Raw genomic sequence first — 20638 nt, forward strand, 5'->3', positions numbered from 1 at the left:
AGATTGTTTCTGCTTTGTATTACACCATACAAGTTCAGATTTGTTCATTGGAACTAAAATTCCAATGGAATCATATAAAGCAAATAACGTAATACTTCAAAGTTATCTGCAATATATACCTTTGTGAAGTCGGCCATCAAATTTCATCCATTCTGTGAGTTCATTATAATCCACAGCATGGTTCCAAGGTACTACATTTTAGTATCCTGCAATCAGCATCACAAACATTTTGGTCATTATTCCATTGCCATTTGCAAAAGCCTACAGTGTGCAAATTAGCTGCTTAGTTTTCTTCAAGTGCAAAGCTGCCTGAACCTCAAAAAATACTGCATTTCTTCTAATGCAGTTTAAGCAGTCATGAAAGGCACACAAGAAATGCAAGTCGACTCTTCCAGCTATAACTATAGCATCAGAAGAATGTAAAATACAAAAACTAAGTTCTGTGTTTTGGAAACAAAATTCTATTCCATTTAAAATGGAAATCAGTTGACTCCTTTTTGAGAATATGGCTTTAATGCATTTTTTGGATACTTAGCTATTCCGTCAACATTTATCCATTTTTGCTTTTACTCTTGGATATTCCCTGTGTCTCTTTCACGTATGATTTTTTTTTTCACAAACTCGGTTGCTAAAGGTATGGATCGTGTAAGTGTTAAGAGTCAGCCCAATGATTACAGGAGAACCCTCAGCTCACCACCTCCAACTCAATGTAAGTGTTAGAGATATTGGTACCCAGCTCTGTCTGAAGAATGGCTTTGCTTTACCATTAAAGTCCTAACATCAATATAATTTTACTTCAGTATATGACTCTATTTTAAAGGATGTAGTAACTGGACACTTAAAATTTATGCGTGAAAGCTTCTGTTTGACAAACTTGCTTGACTTTGTTGAGGATGTAATTAGCAGGGAACCAGCAGATGTTGCTGCATTTCCAGAAAATTTTAAATAAGATACCACGGAAAAGGTTAGTAAATTGAGAGTCGGTTAACAGATAGAAGAAGGCAGGTACAAGTGGATCATTGTCAGATTGGAATGAGTCAGGTACTGTAAACTATGTCAATAATTTGGATATGGGGACCCAATGTCACAAAAATAAGTTTGTTCGTAACGTAAAACTATGTGGCAAGGTGAGTTCTGAGGAAGATGCAGAGAAAATTCAAAGGTGGACTTATTTCGGCAGGTGAAGGGAGTGAGCGTGAACATGACAGATGGAAAATTATGTGGAAAAGTGTGAACTATTCCATTTTGGTTCAAAAAATAAAAATGCAGAGTTATCTTTAAAATAGTGGAAGATTTGGAACCATTGATATCCTTGTTCATGTGTCGTTGAAAACTAACTTGCAAGTGAAGTGAGCAATGAGAAAGGCAACAGTTTGTTGTCCTATGTAGCAAGAGGATGTGAATACAGAAATAAAGTTACCTTGCTACAATTGTCAGGGGCCTTGCTGAGTCTTCACCAAGCATATTGTGTATACTTTATCTCCTTACCTAAAGAAGGGTATATCTGCCATACAAGGAGTGCAGTGGAGCCATTGCTGGATTATTGTGTTATGAAGAGAGACACTAGATCCATGTTTTCTAGAATATAGAAGACTAAAAGCTGATCTCATCCAGACACAGAAATTTTGACATGGCTCAACAATATAGACGCAGCAAGCATGTTTCTGTCACTGCAGGGTTATGCACAAGAGGAAACAGTCTCAAAAGAAAAGCTCAGTCATTTTGAACTCAGAAGACGAAAACTTTCATCACTAAGAGGCTGATTGAGTCTTCAGAATTGTCAACTCCAAAGGCTCAGTCATTGACAATGTTGAGGATAAAGCTTGATAAATTTCCAGATGTGTAATATGTCAAGGGAAATGGCAGTAATATTAGAAAATAGTGTTGAAGTAGAAGATTGGCCAGGTTTGAGATGCCAAATAGCCTACTCCTTTTCTGGTAAGAAATGATATACTCTGCACATTAAGGGCTCCAATTTGTACAACTGGAGATTTGCCAGTAGATTGGTGTTCAAATTTTTAGATTAGATTAGATTCCCTACAGTGTGGAAACAGGCCCTTCGGCCCAACAAGTCCACACAGCCTCTTGAAGCATCCCACCCAGACCCATCCCCCTATAACCCCCACACCCCTGAACACTATGGGCAATTTAGCATGGCCGATCCACCTAACCTGCACGTATTTGGACTGTGGGAGGAAACCGGAGCACCCGGAGAAAACCCACGCAGACACGGGAGAATGTACAAACTCCACAAATGTAAGCAATTTTGTTCTAAGTTTCAAACTCACTTTTCCGGTCAAGCTGAATTTGCCTGGCTAGAGTGGGTGTAGAAAAGCAGAGAAGAACTGTTGTGCACAACTCCACTGAAGATCAAATTGATGGAGTTGCTCATGCACCAAAATGTTCTAGTTTCCAAAGCAGAATGGGATTAGGATGGAAAACGTGGAAAGGGACGGAACAGGAAGAAAGGATTCTGCAGAGAGTGGTCACAATTAGGTTAAAATTGCCTCACTCGTATCAGTAAAAGGTTGTGGCAGAACTGCAGGCTGTTCGCGGCAGAAACGTTTATGACTTTAATCCAAGAAAGAAATCCTTAGCATCTGCATTATTCTTACTGCACAAACACTGAACACTTTATGAAAAAATAGTTTTCTCAGTTAAATAATTTTCGTCTAGCAGTAACAAAACCTTCAAATGCTATGCTTACTTTAGACTGCTTCCCTTACACAAAATGTTTCCAAATGTAACAGAAATTAGGGAGGAACATTTTCAAAGGTGGATATACCATTTGGAAGAGGTCACTTATCAGTGGAATCATGCTAGTTTTCATTATCTACAGTGTTTTTGATTGGTGTGATAGACAACAGGTACTTAAAAACTGAGTTTCAGGAGTAGTAACTGCCAAATGCTTCCTCTGTTTAAAAAAAATTAGGTGGAAAAATCTGCATAAATTCTTAGCTGTTGTCCCAATTATGACTTTTCTCTTGCTGCCAGCAGTGACCATGCATTTTGTTTCTCATTTGCAGCTCAAGATACACACATTCCAGGCATGCCAACAACAAAAGTTAAAAAACTGGAATTTTGAATACCTCCAAATTTCTTAGATCTTTTATGCTTAACTGTTATGCTGTCGTCAAATAAATCTATGTCTCTGTCCATACAGTTGCATTCCCTGTGATAATGTCTTCAATTTCCTTTAGTCTCTTACAGCATCATAATTAAATGCGTTCCAAATATATAAAATGAAAACAGTTCGGATTCACTGCAGGAGAATCACTCAGGGCATAATAATGTATTGATGTTTCTTTCTGTTTGCAGAGTCATTTCACATTTTGAGTCCCATGAAATTTTTAATCTCACTTCATACAATAACAGCAGTGTCATTACACATTTACAATCAGTAAACTTTCCTCACCACCAACATCACAGTGCCTGCAGACAAGATGCACTCATTCTGTTCTCAAATTATCCTTTGATGAGAAGGTGATTATTATTTTAATCCTTTGACTGATAAACACTGCCTATGCTAAGTTAAGAACTTCCATTTGTAACGAACCAGAGATGACAGCTCTGATATCAGAGCATCTGGAAGTGCATAACATGTCAACTAAATCTGATCTGAGGACAAGTGGCTAATAATAGCATGCGTAGGTCAGTCAGTTTAAGTAACAGCTCAGTGTCATTAGCTGAAAGATATGGCCAAGCACATAGAAATGACGAGCAAAGTGGCAGGTATGTGTCAGTTTGTAAGAACACTTTGCCCAAATGTTTTTCTTTCATATTTACAGGATGGATTTTAATGTAAGAAAACTGTAAATATATTTCTGCAAGATGCTGAAATGGATCGGAAAATACATCTTGATCTGCCTTCAGATCTCTAACTATTGGCATAAAGTGTTGTTTGCTTGCGTAGTCGTGAAAATGTAGTACTCCGATGATCAGTCAAAGCATCAGTCTGGGAAAGGAATGTAGTATTGCCTTTCATCTGCTAAGATCCCCTGTTGGAAGATCCTGGTTGTTGACTTGACAGAGCAAATTTGTGTATTTGACATGAGGAGTACTGAAGTGGGCCAAGGATGGTTTAGTTTCAAGAAGGCTGATCTGATTGGAACAAGCATTGTGATGAGGCACTAATATTGTGTGCATTGTTCAGTGGATGGCACTTCTTTCTTATAAAGGTCCTTTTCTTCTTCTTACAGAAAATAATGAAACCAAAAAGTGTTTTAAATATATTTGAGTGTATTTTAATTTACTTTGTAGTGAATTGTTCACGTTTCCTGATTGCTGCTTTTCTCTATAATTCTTGTTTATTCTCAGTAAATTTTTTCAGTACAGATGAGAAGTTCTGTCACCACAGAACAGTAGTAAAGAAACTTGGTATAGCTGTGAACGAGCGTCATTCTCGTGTCAATTGTGGCAAAGTGGCTTCACAAAATGGAGATTTTCTTCACATTTCACTCATTCCTCCAGACCGTTCTTAGCCCATTCCTATGTTTCACCAGCTGTGGATGTTCTGCAAACTCAAAAGCATTCAGAAATCTTTCAATGCCATAACATATCATACTAAATAAAAAGATTGCTGCAAAAGCACAATAGGTGGAACAGAAACAAGAGTGAGAAAGACAAATTAAAGTTTGTTGTAGACATGGTCAGAACTGAAAATATTAATTCCTCTGTCAATGCTTTTTTCTTCCAAATACTTGAATTGTCTGAGACAAGCACACAAGGTTCTGACTTGTATTTTTTCTTTAATTTCCCCTAAAGAAATATCCTCTTAGTTTGTCAACCTTGCTAGAAGAGTTTATTGAATGGTAACTTGCAATACTTTCTGTTGCTAACTCTCAGTCCTCTTTTAAAGTCGTCGGTACTTGGGTCAATTATAGTAGGTTCACTCACATTTCCCTTTCAGACACCACCAAATTCACTCTGCATAAATCCAGAAACTTTGGCCTTCAGTATCATGCTGCATTTGCCAATCAGAGAAGTGCAGATGATCCTGCCATGCTTTCTTAAAGGAAATAACACTTTAAGATGAACCTAATGGATCTGATTCTGACACAACTACACAAGCATCTGCCAAGTTTTGGGAATTTGCTGACCTGTTACTTGTGATGCAACAGCATTTCTAAGTTCTACAAAAGTTCAGGTTATTCCATTGACACCATTTACCTGATGTGCGTCAATGGATGTTTCCAGTAGAGGCATTGTACCTTCTCCAGGCCATGTACTGGGCCCAATTTCTTATCAATTATAATTGATGCAGCTGTACCAAGTTTCGTTTCAGATGAGCAATGAGACCTGTAAAAGTTGTCTCTATTCTTTTATACTCGATGGCAGGGACATGATGGGATATGGACATCCACTGGCATGGTTAGCATTTCCTGCTCATCCCTCATTGTCTTGAGAAGGCTTGAAGTCCGTGATCTTTGTAGTGTATTCTCTACATGATACTCCTCGTGTGTGTCAGAAAAGGAACTGATCCATCACAAATGAAACCGTTCTCAAGTTAATATATTCTCTTTTTGGTCCTCAGTGGAAAGAATGCCCTTTTCTATTTAGACTTGTGCAGAAGAGAAAAATTTCTTGGGTTTCAAAGGTTGAGTTATGGTTTTGCTTTTAAATGTTTTGCTAAACTTGGTGCACTTGATGGATTTAAAACAAGTTAACTGGACAGAAGAAAACAGAATTGCATTTACAGCCAAGAAGAAAACACATTTAAAAGACAGGAATGTATTGTAATCATGGTTTTACTGAATACCAAGCAGGCCTGGGGGTGGCTAAGTAGCCAACTTCTGTTCTAATTTGCATGTTCATATGTTAAATAAATCACTTATTTGTTTTGTTTCTTTGGAAGGAATGGATGTGGAATCGTCAGATAAGTCAATGTCTTACTGCACCAGTATGGTTTAATAAAACACTTGATAGATTTTCAGGATAATGCGAGACAGTTCAGGAAGGAAGACAGCGGAACATTTTGGAATAAATCTCTGAAATTTGAAATGAATGTCAAATTAACATCTTAAATGGATATCTTCGATTCAGTTACTCTGGGCAACGCTTAGATCGCACGAGCAGACTTAATTCCTGGACTGCCTGAAATTTCTTGGTGGAGAGAACATACTCAATTTGAATTGAACACAGAGAAGTTCCAGCAAGAGGTGGGTGGAAGGGGAGATAACTGGTGGAATGCCAGACCAGGGTGTGGGCAGAGGAGGAAGAAAGTGGGAGGAGGCGATGACTTGCCTGTGCCACCGATCAAAACTTTATACCCTTTTGATTCTTGTCGAGACAAATAGGAGGGCTCCACCTGAAGGTAGGAGTTCTCTTCATGATATCAGGGAAAAATCTTGATTTTTTTTTTGCAGGTGTGATTGCAAATAGCTGCTGAGAACACAGAAAATCCTGTCCTTCTCCATGTGATGGATGGTGACTTTCAGATCTCGTCTCCTTGTTTGCTCCATGTTCTGTTTCTTCTGATCTAGCTGCTCTATTACACACTCCACAATCTCAGCATTATGTTCAAGAAGGTCAGGAGAAGATGTCTCATGAATCCATGCTGCCTCTAGATTCCCGATGAGCCGGGCCAGGTTCATGATCTGCTTCTTCTCAGTGTCCTCTCAACCCACCACCACTGTCTCCTCTTCCTCTTCTTCAGCCATGGCTGTACCCGAGACCTCAACCTTCAATATCTGAACAAGAGATTTCAAGAAATGCCTGCAATTTATGCCTTACGTTCCATTTGTGTTAACAAGGTCGGATATATCTACCTAACTGATACTACATTATAATCTTGGGACGAATGCAAAAAATGTTAAACATTGATGTTTTGAGGGCTAGAGAAAAACCGCAAATAAACCTGTTACTGCCTTGACCTCTGTGCTGATTTTTTTTATGGAAGTAAGCTGCATTTAACGTGTGAGAGCCATACTAGTGCCAGTGATTGCGAAGTGCAGGCCCCAGTGACAGATTTAGGTGTAATGGAAAACCATTAGTTTCACTCAAAGTTGTTTTCCCTGGACCATTTGGTTTCTAGACTTGGCAAGATGTACATTTAGCTAGCAGTCTGCTATGCTTGGGGATATGGCAGCAGTCAAGCTGGTGTTAAGTGTAAAATCTATAGTTGTTCAAGAATGACCCATTAAACGTCAAACACATAGACTCTCAGATTTGCAGAACTGCTGTGCACCATCTGTGTTCTGTTGTTGAGAATAGTCTAATGAACAATAGTCAAATGAACAAGTGAAAAAGTTCCATTATCCATATCTCATACTCATGAAAGGTTCATCTCAGCAGAGCCAATACGTGACCATGTGCCATTGTACCTGCACACACATTGCATTCTACTTTGCTGAAAACCAACAATAACTCAGAATTAGGCAGGAAGACAGAAATTGTGTTTGTGAAGTCTGTCACACTGTGATTAATTTGACTGAACTTTGTTTAGTGCCAGTTCATGTAATTTTGACTGTGCTGCTGTTTTTGGGTGACTGTGACTGTCCTGTGGCAGGGTCACTGGACCCGAAACGTTAACTCTGTTTTTTCCTTCACAGATGCTGCCAGACCTGCTGAGCTTTTCCAAATGATTTATTTTTGTTCCTGATTTACAGCAGTTCTTTCAGTTTTTATTCAATAAACTTACACATTGTATACCGATGTGATGTGAGTTACATTTTTCAAAACAACTTTATTACGCTTGTGGCCAAATAAAGTTTTAGCCACTGTGATACCAAAGGGACCTGATTACTTTTTTCCTTGAATAAAATTGATCCAGGATGAAACAACCCAAAATTGATGAGGATTAACAAGCATCATCAATGTCACAAAGCATGGGCTAGAGATCTATTGACATGCGGGTTTGAGAGAGTGCCTAGCTTTATCCCAAGAGTGCAGACAAAGATCACACATTTATTCTCATGCTGTCACTCAGACCAGGGAGGCCAAGTGTGCTCTGTCTCCTGTGGAGCATTTCAGTATGTGAGAAGCATAGAATTTCATCTGTTTCTGTTGTGACATTTTAAAAATCTTTCTGCCTGTGCTTATTGAGCAATGTCATGGCATTGTATTCTGTTATTGACATTGTTTAGTATTTCAAAGATCTATTTATAAAATGATTCTGGGCTGAGTTTGGGTACTCTCAGAAATCTATCAATGAAGTGCATTTAAGCATGTTGACTTCTGTTTGTCCTACTTTTGGCATGGTGTATAATTTCAGGGTAAATGAGTTTAAATGGTAAATGTTTCCAGTCTTAAGGTAATGTCCGACTATTCAGGGGAAAGGATCGCAAAACTATGAGCAAGTCAAGTGACAAGACTTCATACGGGCTGGGATACTGTCTCTGAATTATTAACATTTTATTTTCTATTGCTTAGTTTTAAAATTCTCAGACCATCATTGGCATCGCATTTTTGTGTTGAAATGCAGTGTGTGACTGTTGAGTACAGCAATTCCTGCACATTTTGCATTGTAACTTTATCAAATTAAGAACATCTCACAGCGACCAACCCAATTTGGGTTGAAAGCCTATAGCTGCTATTTCAAGAGGCAGAGGTTTCAGGTGCCTTTCTTAAATAACAACAAAGCAGTTTATAGCTTAAAAGTGCAAGCACTACAAACATTAAGCAGTTTCAACTAAAAGTTAGACACAGCCCATGATGCATCTTATTCATGGATTCTGGGAACGTTGCTTGAAGTATTATCTGTTGTATGTTATATGTCCTGTCTTTTGCAAACAAGCAACTAGAAGGTCATCACATCTCGGAGAGTCGCAAGTCCTATATAATTACCGTACTTTCACGAAAACAACCTGCAGGGTATATCTTTTATAACGTATTCCAGAGGCAATGTGGCTTATATTCGTGGGCGGGTTATATGTGCGACTTTTTTTGCAGATGGCTGGCCAACTTCGGTCTTCCTACAGGTAAGAGGTAAGTCATTTGAAAAGTGGAGATGGCTAACATTTTAAACTGTCTGTGTGAACAAGGGAACTAGCTGTCTTCGCGTGTTTATGAATGGGTTTAAATCTTTATGTATGTGGATGAGAGGGTAGTTTTATCAGGTATTGTATAGGGCCATTTTGACGCGGGATGGATTCATTGTGCGGGATTACACATTTTATTTTGTTCTCAGAAACACATTATAATAATGGTAATTAGGTTACAGCCCAGGTTTTTTTTCGTGAAATTACGGTAACAATCCAAAATACGAGTTTTAACTTAAGTGTAAAAGTTAGTGTAACCAGCTATTCTAGCACCAATTTTATTTAGCTACGTAAGAAAGTGAATTACTCTAAATGGGAATTGATGTCATTAAGCAGGGGATCAAACTGCTAATTTTTTGTCCCCAACTGTGATGACATTGTATGGTATCAGACGTCCCATTTTCTTCTTGTTTATTTTCCAGCTCGCAAGCAAGAAATCATCAAGTTAACTGAGCAGCTGATTGAAGCCATTAACAATGGGGACTTTGAAGCTTATGCGTAAGTGAAAAGATTATCTTTCTCATTCATGAACATTTGGTTACTGTTACATTCCGAACATCTCTCATTCAGGGATATTGAAGGCAAGTGATATTCGAACCAAACGGGTGACAAATGCTAGAAATTGAACCATCAACACTTCACATTCAATGGTATGACCATCACTGAATCCCCCACTGTCAACATTCGGGGAGGTTGCCATTCGATTTAAAAACTGAACTGGACTTCCTCTGTGAATACATTGGTGACAACAGCATGTCAGCAACTAAGAATCCTGTCACAAGTAACTCACTCCTGACCCTTTCCCCTCTTCCCATCCCACCAGAGCCTGTCCACTATTGACCAGGCATAAGTGAGAAGTGTAATGTGTGATTGAACAATCCCAGTTGAGTGCAGCTCCAACAGTGCCTAAGAAGCTTGACACACTCCAGGACAAAGCATCCCACTTAATTGGCTCCACATCCCTCATCTTTACTTTTCATTCCCTTCATCACCAATGCCTCACAAAGGCTCCTTCCACAGCATCTTCAAAACCCACAAGCTAAATGAGCCAGCAGGACCTAAGCAACAGATGCACAGGAGCAGGATCAACTGCAAGTTCCTCTCTAAGCCATTCATCATCCTGACGTGCAACTATATCATTTATCCTTTAGTGTAGCTGGGTCAAAGGCTTGGAATTCACTTCTTAACAACACGGAGGGCGTACCTGTGCTCCAAGGACTGCAGCCAGTATCTCACCATCACTTCTTGGAATGCCGTTTGGGATGGGCAACAAGTGCCTGCATTGGTAGTGATGTCCACCTTCCAATAAATTTTTGGGAAGTTAAAATGTTAAAAGTTTCCATGTAAGAAGTGTAACCTGAAGAGTGGTGAAAGAATCCTCGTCAAGGCTTGAACTTGGTAGCCAGAATCTCATTCTAGTTTGTGTACTGATGTGCAGGTTATTGAGCTTTAATGTGGAAAGAAATAACAAATGCATCAAATGCAGACTTCTGGTATCTGAGCAACCATTCTAAGCAAAGTTTTCCCTTTTACCTTTCTCCTGAACAATTGTATTTAAGACTTCAGCTGTGGAATTTATGATCCTCAGTCATGTTTAGAAATTCCTGAAAACTTTTATTAATTTTATTAATTATTTACAGGAAAATATGTGACCCAGGACTGACCTCATTTGAACCCGAAGCTTTGGGTAACCTTGTTGAAGGAATGGACTTCCACAGATTTTACTTTGAGAATTGTAAGCAATTTTTCACATTCATGGATTGGAAAATACAACTAAAAGCATGCTTGCCTGATGTCTCCAGGAAAGTGTGTCTGAGCTTCAGTTACCCCTGTGGTTTCTTAACCTTTTTCTCAGAATGTTGTGGGATCACGAATCCTACCAATGGCAGTTCCTGTAATCAGTAGATATTTGGTAGTATGAGTTATTCCTGCTTTCTTTTCAAAAATCTTTGCTCATTTTCTATCTTTTGATGCCATCCCTAAATATTACAAGTCCTAGGGCGCATATTTGATGAGAATATTCTGATGTGCCGTCAATGAATACAATCTCTACATAAGCTGGATGGATTTGCATCACATATCAAAAGTCTCTCTGATACCTCATTCAGAGGCAACCTCCCTAGTTAAGATTCCAAACACTAAAACTGCTGATCTGTCACACAAACACAGTCTTCTCCCAAATTCCAAGACAAGGATTGACCCACCACCCACCCCGCTTCTGTTCATGCCAGTCTCTGAACATCCTGAACTGTCGAGCGGCAACTTGTTCCCATGCTTGAAGTAATTTCATTTTCGGAGTTGTTGTCAACTTATGTGAAGATAACACGCCTCTACTTGTCTGCCTGTCTAGGATAGGGCTGCATCTCATCAGCACTGTAGCTAAAATAGTGACCTATTTTAGTCAAATATACTAAGTGCCCACACAACATACTTATAGACATACTAAAACAAGACAACTTGCTGGTAACAACTGAAAATTAAGGGGCCTTTATCTGTTTCTCTGTGTGGAGGATTCCTGTTGATGTGAAGTAAATGAACTTCTCCACAGCAGTTAATAAAATCAACAGTTGTTCAACTCTTTCTCTTATGCAGTGTTATCCAAAAACAGCAAACCCATCCACACAACTATTTTGAATCCTCACGTACATCTGATTGGAGACGATGCTGCCTGCATAGCATACATTCGCCTCACCCAGTATATAGACATTCAGGGTAGGCCACGAACAACCCAGTCAGAGGAGACACGGGTCTGGCACCGTCGGGACAGCAAATGGCAGAATGTTCACTTCCACTGCTCGGGTTCTCCAGCAGCACCACTCCAGTGAAGGTATGATTTCAACATTGGTTCATTACTTCATTTCCAATGAGAGAAAGGGCAAAGGAAGTGGTTTATAATGGGTCAGCATCAATTCAGCACGTTAATTTTTTTTCATGACCTTGTGTATTGAATTTGTGTGAACCACTGAACCACCATGCCTCTGTTTGAAACTTTGCAAGTACGTCAAACTTTGCATAGTACAGTGAAATCACAGACCCTCCTAGTGTCCTGGATGATGTGTGCACGAAGTGTCGCCAACTGCAGAAACTTGAGCTCTGGATTTCAGAGCTTGACTGGCAGCTGGAGACACTGTGGCATAGCCACAAGACTCACCATTATGTGGATTGCACATTTAGAGAGTTGGTCACACTGTAACTCAAGGGAAAGGGTGACCATCTGGCAGTCGGAAAGAAATAGGCAGGTAGTGCAGCAATCCCTTGGAGTCTGCTCTCAAACTGGTTTTTCATTTTGGAAGACGGTGAGGACACTGGTTCCTCAAGTGAGTGCAAACAGAGCTAAGCTTTTGGCATCACAAGCAGCATATCTGTGCAGGAGGTGTGGAAGGAATGGCAATGGTAATAGGGGATTCATTGGTTAGGGGGAACAGACAGGCGTTTCTGTGGCTACAGAATGGCTGCAGGGCATCCTGAAGAGGGCGGATGATAAATCAGAGGTCATGGCACATGTTGATACCAACGATATAGGTGGAATTAGGAATTCAGTAAGCTGGACAATAGGTTAACAAAATCATCTCTGGACTACTTAAAGTACCACATGTGAACAAGTACAGAAAAAAAAGAAAAAAGCAGGTGAATGTGTGGCTCAAGAGTTGGTGCAGGAAAAGTGGTTTCAAATTCCTGCATTAATGAGACCGTGGTTAAGGTGGGACCTGAACATGTGGGATGTTTTGTACTTGAATGAGAATGGAACCAACTTCCTTTTTGGGAGGGTTTGCTCGTGCCATCGGGAGAAGTTTAAACTAGTTCAATGGGGGAAGGGACATACAGTGATAGTACAGCCAGGGGATAGCGTATGATAGGAAAGGAACCAAGACACAGGAAGTTCAGACATGTTGTGTTTGAAGGGAGTAAGGCAAGGTGGGATTGTCTCTGATGCTGCGAGTATTTTAGGTAAGATATCTGAGTTATGGGCACAGATTGACATGAGGAATTGTGAAATTGCTGTCATCAACAAATTAAGAGGGGGAAGGACAAGCAACTCAACAGTCTGGGATATATGATCTTCAGGCAGGACACAGGTGGGGGAGGAAGAGATGAAAGAGGTGGTGATGCTGCATTCCTAATTAAGGAGTCAATTAGTGCATTAATGGTGGACGTCAGCTCGGAAAGGACCTTCAACATGCTGTGCATGAAACAACACAGAAAGAAGACCAGGAGATTTGTTCTTCATTCACATTCTGTTCATTGTCAGTCTGAAAAGAGGCTGTTGGACATGAACAATTCACAAGTCCAATTACATCTCATTATGCTTTCACCATGTTCTTGCTGTTTAATCAAGCCCCAAGTGAACTTGCTTATCATTCATAAAATTCAAGAGTCTGCTTATAATATATTTGAATCTTTCTCTGCAGGACTGAAGAAGTTGGCAGAGTTCTGGCCCAAGCAAACATTCAAGCTGAGCCGCGACCTGGTGGCCTCTGAAGACCAGCAGTAACATGCACGTGTCCGCATGCACATTATGCTCCTGGTGGCTGCATAATTGTCACGTTCGTGGAACTATATGGTGTTTCTTTCAACTGTCTCAAGATGTAGACATTAACTTAAAAAAACAAAAAAAACTTACAAAATCAAAAATGGCTACTGTATATGTACTTTATATAATTCACATTTGATGGCAGTGATTTGTACAATTCATTCAAAACATTTGCCAAAGCATGAAGGGTAAAATTTAATGGTGATCATCCTAATGTTGGAGGGTTAGTGTTCCATTTTATATTTTCTTGTACACTAAAGATGTGTCACTTATTCTTTTGGGAACTTAGTTCTGACATCCTCACACTTGACTCAGTGAAACTGTACATGAGGCCCCATCACAGCCACTCGTACCTCTGATGATATTAAGGCAGAAGGCAGCCAATCAAATTAAGCAACCAACACAATTCCAAAAAGGCATCACAAGCAATTTTTAAGATGTGGAAAATATTATTTCTGAAACAATCTTCTGCCATCAACAAATTGTCACACAAGGTTGCTTCAAGTATATGAACAAACACAGCGACCTGATTTTTCATTTCTTACACTTTATGTATGCTGTATTGGAGGAAGAAAGGTAGCTATGTTCATTGATTTTTCCTCTGTTCCATGTGAAATGTATTGGTTTGATAGAACAACCTTCAAAGAAAAAGTCAATTTAACAGGTACATCACTTGAAATAGCAGTAATGTGAGAAAATTGACAAGGCTCGGGCGAATAACTCCCTGGTTCTGTTCTGTTGAAAAGTGAGTGAGTTAACTGTAGAAGTAGCCAGATCTAATTTGGTGTTCTTTACTGTTTTGTTATACTGTGCTACCGACTCTAGGATTTAAAGAAAAACCTGTTGCCATCAGTTAAAATTGTATATGCATTTTTACAAATGCACGTTATATATTTATAGCCGATAATTTTTGTGTTTAACTTGCCATGGGTTCAGATGATGTACTGAGCTTTATTGTTTTCAAATTACAGTCTTGAATGCGTGTAGTGATACAAACTGATGTCTGAGATTAGCCTGCCTCGTAGGCCTCTCAGAAGGGCATGATCACTTTGTGGTTTCTTTGTTAAACTTGTGTAGAAAATAGCTTATTAAAATAGCCAAAAAAAAGTTCTTTTGCATGACATAATTAACCCTGTTGGTTTAAAAGAAAGTTGCCCGTAGAGCTATACATTTCTCTTACCTCTCCTTTCTGAGCTTTGTAACAGCATAAAACCCTTTTTGTCTGCTGTGTGTAATGAAAACCTGGTTTGCATGCACTTGATCAACTGCTTAACAATTTTGTGCAGGGGCTGTGGAAACGCATTGAGAGGACTCCTCTTATCGTGTTTTATGGATGTTTTAAATTAGACAGCTTAGGGATCTTAAGTGTAATGAGCTGTGTGTGGATTTTTTTAAAAATTTTTTTTACAAGGGCTGTGGAACCTATGAATTAAACAAATGAGTTTTACCTCATTTAATGCCTCGCGTGGCTTGAAGTGTGGAAGTGCTGATTTTGCTGGAGATATTTTTACGGTTGAAAATGATGGACTATATTTGCTTTTTACACAGCAACTTGCCTGAATATGAAATGTGATTTTTTTTTAATTATTCAAGTTCTCTGCAGCTGAAATTGTCAGGTCTGGTTTATATGAGGACAAAAAAAACAATATGTTACAGGATGTGGTCTATGTGTTCCTCTTACCATTTAAAATTGTTGATATGTCAGAAATAAACTTGACAATATGAATAGTGTAAACTCATTGTTTTGATCATGCTTTGGCTGATGTAACATCAGTTCCCAGAGCACTGCACTATCACAACACAAGAATTTGAATTCCCAAATTTGTTACAATGTGAGACAGGACACCTCAAGTCATTAAGCTTCCACAAAAGGAACCTTGGATTGCAAGATTTACTTCTCCAGGTGACACTGTCTGCCCATTGCTGTCTGCTTGATAAACACCTTGGTCGTTTTGAGGTTACCCTACCTTTTACTCATGTGACAGTCTTGGCTGTATACAGGACTTTGCCATTCACTGAATTTTCATCTGCCTTTTTTTCATATTGCATTTTTTTTAAAAAAACACATTTTGAAGCAATAAGTAAGAAAATATCAACACGATGGATTCTGATCCATCATTGCAACAAAATTCATTAATCATTGAACCCAAGCTTTCGAGCCAAAAAAAAATAATGCTGGAGGAGCAGCAATTATTATTGTCTCTCATTTCTTCAGGTAATAGTTCATCTCATCGTTTGCAACAAAGTGATCATGAAGCAGCGGTTTTCCTCGTTTGTTGATTGCTTGTTCATGACTGGATGATGAATTTGTGAGAAACAAGTGAACTGGGACACAGATAAACAGATTTTTAAAACATGATAGAAACACGTGAAATGCAACACAAAGACTAACCTAAGGGTCAAAACAAAAAACTTCAAAACAAAGCACTGTGTCCTACTTTGTCATCTGAAGGCACAGGTTGTTAACAGCAGATAAAATTAAATCGCCAGAGAAACTCAGCAGATCTGGCAGCATCTAGAGAGAGAAAATAGAGTTGCGAATCTAGTGACCCTTTCTCAGCACTGGTAGTCATTTTCTCTCAGTGACACCGCCAGCCTTGCTGAATACACAAGTGGCATTTTGAATTTAACTTGAACACAAAATTAATAACTAAGTATGTGAAACTATCAGGTGAAGAACTGACATTTACAGTGAATTATTCAAGCTTTAGTGTGAATTCCTGAGATTGTGACACCAATTTATATTTTCAGTATTTAAGTATTTGCCCAATGTCTTCCCTTTCAGGCATGTGTCTGGTGGCCATGTGGTTAGAGTGTTTGGATAGGATCTGAAAGGCACTGGGTTCAGGCCCTTCAGTATAGCCTCAGATAAGAAAGTTTAGGTGAAGTAATTTAGTTGGGGGGGGCGGGGTTAGTGAATAGTGCAGAGTAAGATCAAATGCAAATTCAATAACTGCAGGGAGCACCACCAGATACTGCTGGATTTTGCTTCTAAAAAGTTTTCCCAAAAATTTTTCAGCAGCTGAGAGATTTGAACAAAAACCAGCTATGTCTTAAAACCCTGATACTACCATTATGCCACCAAAGCTTTCACATTAACAGCCCTTCAGAACTTAAAACTTAACATCCGAGTAGCATACATGTTCCATCAGAAGATGAATTAACATCGAGCCAGTGCAATTCCTGAAGTAGACTATGGCCAAACTGATACAACACTGGCATGCTGTCTCAGAACAGAACACTCCATAGGGTGGTTCAAAGCTTTCATGCTCTTCATAATTGATCTGATTTTTTTTTAGTCACTATATTCCAAATGAACTGATTGATTGGTTCAAATAATTACAAATCTTGAACATGAAAAAGCTTCAGTAGAATAGAGACATGCCTTATCAGCTCAGTTTTCATACATTTCAGAGAAATAACATGATTTGGTAAAGTCTGCCTATCTGATTTGGACGAGAACAGTTGAAAGAACTAAGAGGAGTGAGTAGTTCAACCTTTGGAGCTTGTACAATCATGCTGATTTCCATTTGCCTGCTCATTTTCCCCATAACCTGTTGCTTATTTATCTCTTCCTCAAATTTATTCACTGTCCCTACCTCCACAGCCATTTTGGGTAGCGAATGCCACAGAAATGTGACCCTTTGAGAGAAGGAATTCGCCTCCTCTGTTTTAAAACTGCTACACCTTAACCTACAACTATAACTTTCCATTCTAGATTGCTCCACATGAGGAAACATTTGTTCTACGTCTACTTTGTCCCACCCCTTTAGCATCATCTCGATTAGACCTCCTCGCATTCTTCTAAACACTGGACAGTATAGGCCTCAACAGGTCAATCTCTCCTCCAATGACAAGCAAATTCAAAGGCGAAACTGTCCACACCATTTTATTTATTTTACGAGCACACTGCCCAATTTAGGATATGTCATGGCTCAATGTGGGATCACATTGCTGCTCATTAACCCAGTCTAATTTCCTGATGTGCTGTCATCCATTTCCACTGTGCTGTGGCATAGATTCAGACCACGTCATGACAGCCAACGGAAATCCTGTGAGGGAGTAAAAGCAAAACAGTGCAGTTGCTGAAGTTCTGAAATTAAGAACTGAATACACTGGAGAAAGTCTGCAGTTCTGGCAGCATCTGTGGAGAAAGCAACAGAGTTACTGATCAGAGTCTAGTATTACCCTTGTTTGGAACTCATGCCACGGACAATCAGTTTGGGTCTGGTCAAGTTAAAATCTGAAAGGTTTTGTGACATGCATAGTTCAAAATAGAAGGATGTCACTTTATATTAAGCTTAAAATTTGATTTAGAAGAGCACAGTGAAGCTAGGGAAAAATAAATTCCAATTAATGAGTTTAAGATTTTATGAGAAAAAAATTAATGAACTGACTTTGGGTTCTGAGCAATGTTTCCTTTCCAGCATACCCATGGTATAATAATTATTGCAGGAAAGTTTGGTAATGGCAGTGGTACCTCTCAAATGAACAAAGCAGCTCATCGCATCCAAGTGGCTGAAATCAGCAGAGGAGGCTGATGTAAGCCAATGAGTAATCACTATGCAGCAGGAAGAAACTGTTAAGAACAAAAAAGAACAAAGACGATTACAGTACAGAAATAGGCCCTTCAGCCCTCCAAGTCTGCTGCCCATCACAACTAAAACCCCCTACCCTTCCTTCAAGTCCCATCCTATTCATATATTTATCAAGAGACCCTTTAAAAGTCACTATAGTATCTGCTTCCACTACCTCCCCCAGCAGAGAGTTCCATGAACCCATCACCCTCTGTGTAAACAACATGCCTCGTACATCACTTTTAAACCTTGCCCCTCGCACCTTAAACCAATGGCCCCTGGTAACTGACTCTTGCACCCTGGGAAAAAGGTTTGACTGTCCAGTCTGTCCATGCCCTTCATAATCTTGTAGACCTCTATCAGGTTGCCCCTCAACCTCTGTTGTTCCAGTGACAACAACCCAAGTTTCTCCAACCTCTCCTCATGGCTAATGCCAGGCAACATCCTGGTAAATCTTTTCGGTACCCTCTCCAAAGCCACCACATGCTTCTGGTAGTGTGGTGACCAGAATTGAACACAATATTCCAAGTGTGGCCTAACTGAAGTTCTACAAATTTTTAAACTCAATGCCCCAGCCGATGAAGGCAAGCTTGCCATATGCCTCATTAACTACCCTTTTCACCTGCGTTGCCACTTTCAGTGAGCTGCGTACCTGTACACCCAGATCCCTCTGCCCTGTTGTATGGCTGAGCCAATGGAAGATAACTTGGGATTCCACTAGGCAACAAACAGCTGATCCTGAGGAAGAACCAAAAATAAACTGAAAAAGTCTGTTTTGAAGTTCTTCCAAAGTCCATTTTTTTGTTATCTGAACCACCCAATAGTCCCACAAAGCAGAGGTCAACCAAGCAGAAGTAACATGCATATCCACAGACTTCACTAGGAAAGACAGAGATACCTATCCAAGGGACCAATTCAGCAAACATATGGGATGCAAGTCTACATGGAATACTCAGGAAAGACAAAGATATACATCTATGGGAAATGCTCAAGAAGGGCATGAAGTGCAGATCTAAAGGGGCACTTAGGGATGTCAAAAAGTATATCCACAGGGTAGAATTTTGAATGCTCTAATTTTCAGTCTGTGAATCTAATGGAGAAATAAGTCATGTTCAGATTTGTGCAACATGACAGAGAAATGTTTTCTGGCACAACCCCTTAAAGCCAGATTTATCATCTGCTTCCAACATCCAGATGACCAAAAGAGATGGCAGCTCATCATCCAACTATTCCTCACCGTTCCTGATTTCTCTCTGTACCCTTTAATCCCCTTAATCTGAAGAACTGTATCCAACTCCTTTGGCCTCAACCATTATCTGTGGCAAGAAATTCATCATTCTCTGGGTGAAGGTACCTCACCTCATCTTAGTTTTAGACTGTGACCCCCTGGTTCCGGATCACCCAGTTATTGGGAACATCCTTCCTGCATTTACCCTGTCAAGTCTTGTTCGAATTTTGTAGGTCTCTGAGATCTCTGCTCCTCCTGGCACGGCTAATTTTCTAAACGCCAGTGAACATAATCCTAACCGATCCAGTCTCTCTTCAGCAGGTTTGTCCTACCATCCCCGGAATCAGTCTGGTAAACTGTCACTCTCCCTCCACAGCAAGTACATCTTACCTCAGGTAACGAGGCCAAAACTCTGCACAATACTCTTGATGTGGTCTCACCAAGGACCTATAACAGCTGGGGTACAAAACTCCAACAACTATCAACCTTCTGAGAAAAGGAATTCCTTCTATTCTCTATCTGAAGAAGTGGGAAAAGCCCTTAAATCTGTGTTGCGATTCAAGATTCTGTTGGAAGTTTCCTCTCAGCACTTCACCAGCGTAGTCCCATCAGAATCTGAGGTATTTCAAAAAAAATCACCTTTCAATGTTCTAAATTCCACTGAACTTCAGCATAACAACCTCAGTATTCCTTATAAGACCAAGATCGTTATCTCGAATCGTTCTCTAAACTCCTTCCAATGAAAGTATATCTCTACTAGAGAGAGAGCAAAACTCTTCACAATTCTCTGGAATGTGGTGTCGAGACAGCAAGAGAAAGATCTCTCTACTTTTAAACACCAACATCCTTGTTGTGAAGGAAGTCATTTCATTTGTCTCATCCCCCGGTTGACTTGGAGCTACTCCCTTCCATCTGACACGCATGCAGGTACAAACATGTGCAGGTACAAAAACAGGTACAAAAATGTGTTCATCCAGCCTCACATTTTATTATCTTGGAATCTCCAGCATCTGCAGTTCCCATTATCTCTGCAGGTACAAACAGTTGTGTATCTTTATACTTCTCTCACCTGCGTGCCTTACTCCTCAAGTCCCAACATAACCACCGTTTTCTCCGCTTTCCACTCGCGGACTTGACAAGAACCGTGCAACTGAAACAGCGCAGGAGGAGTCCGGTCTGCCCGTCACGTCTGTCCGGCTTACCGTCGCCAAATTAGTCGCACAGACCCTTTTCTGTTGTTGGGGTGGGGCGGACGGGACTGATGCTCAGCTACTGGCGAGAAGTCCGAAAAAGAAAGTCACGATTGGCCGTTCGGACGGTTCGC

At 39.9% G+C, this 20638-nt stretch overlaps 1 protein-coding gene across 40 annotated transcripts in view; it reads left to right on the plus strand.

Moving 5' to 3' along the window:
• LOC125448018 (calcium/calmodulin-dependent protein kinase type II subunit beta) overlaps window positions 1-15235 on the plus strand; it is a 246823-nt gene extending 231588 nt beyond the window's left edge. For 31 of the 40 annotated variants that reach the window (XM_059641156.1, XM_048522910.2, XM_059641153.1 and 28 more), the window contains 4 exons: window positions 9401-9476; window positions 10619-10713; window positions 11571-11805; window positions 13388-15235. In XM_059641156.1, the coding sequence (XP_059497139.1) occupies window positions 9401-9476; window positions 10619-10713; window positions 11571-11803 (404 nt within the window). In that variant the 3' untranslated portion in view covers window positions 11804-11805; window positions 13388-15235. Of the gene's footprint in view, window positions 1-634; window positions 710-8889; window positions 8926-9400; window positions 9477-10618; window positions 10714-11570; window positions 11806-13387 lie in introns of all 40 variants that reach the window. The other 9 variants (XM_048522902.2, XM_048522904.2, XM_048522905.2 and 6 more) reach the window with 2 other exon arrangements.
• Window positions 15236-20638: the final 5403 nt, after the last annotated feature.

The sequence above is a fragment of the Stegostoma tigrinum genome, chromosome 40 (assembly GCF_030684315.1).
Source record: "Stegostoma tigrinum isolate sSteTig4 chromosome 40, sSteTig4.hap1, whole genome shotgun sequence".
Lineage (NCBI taxonomy): Eukaryota > Metazoa > Chordata > Chondrichthyes > Orectolobiformes > Stegostomatidae > Stegostoma > Stegostoma tigrinum.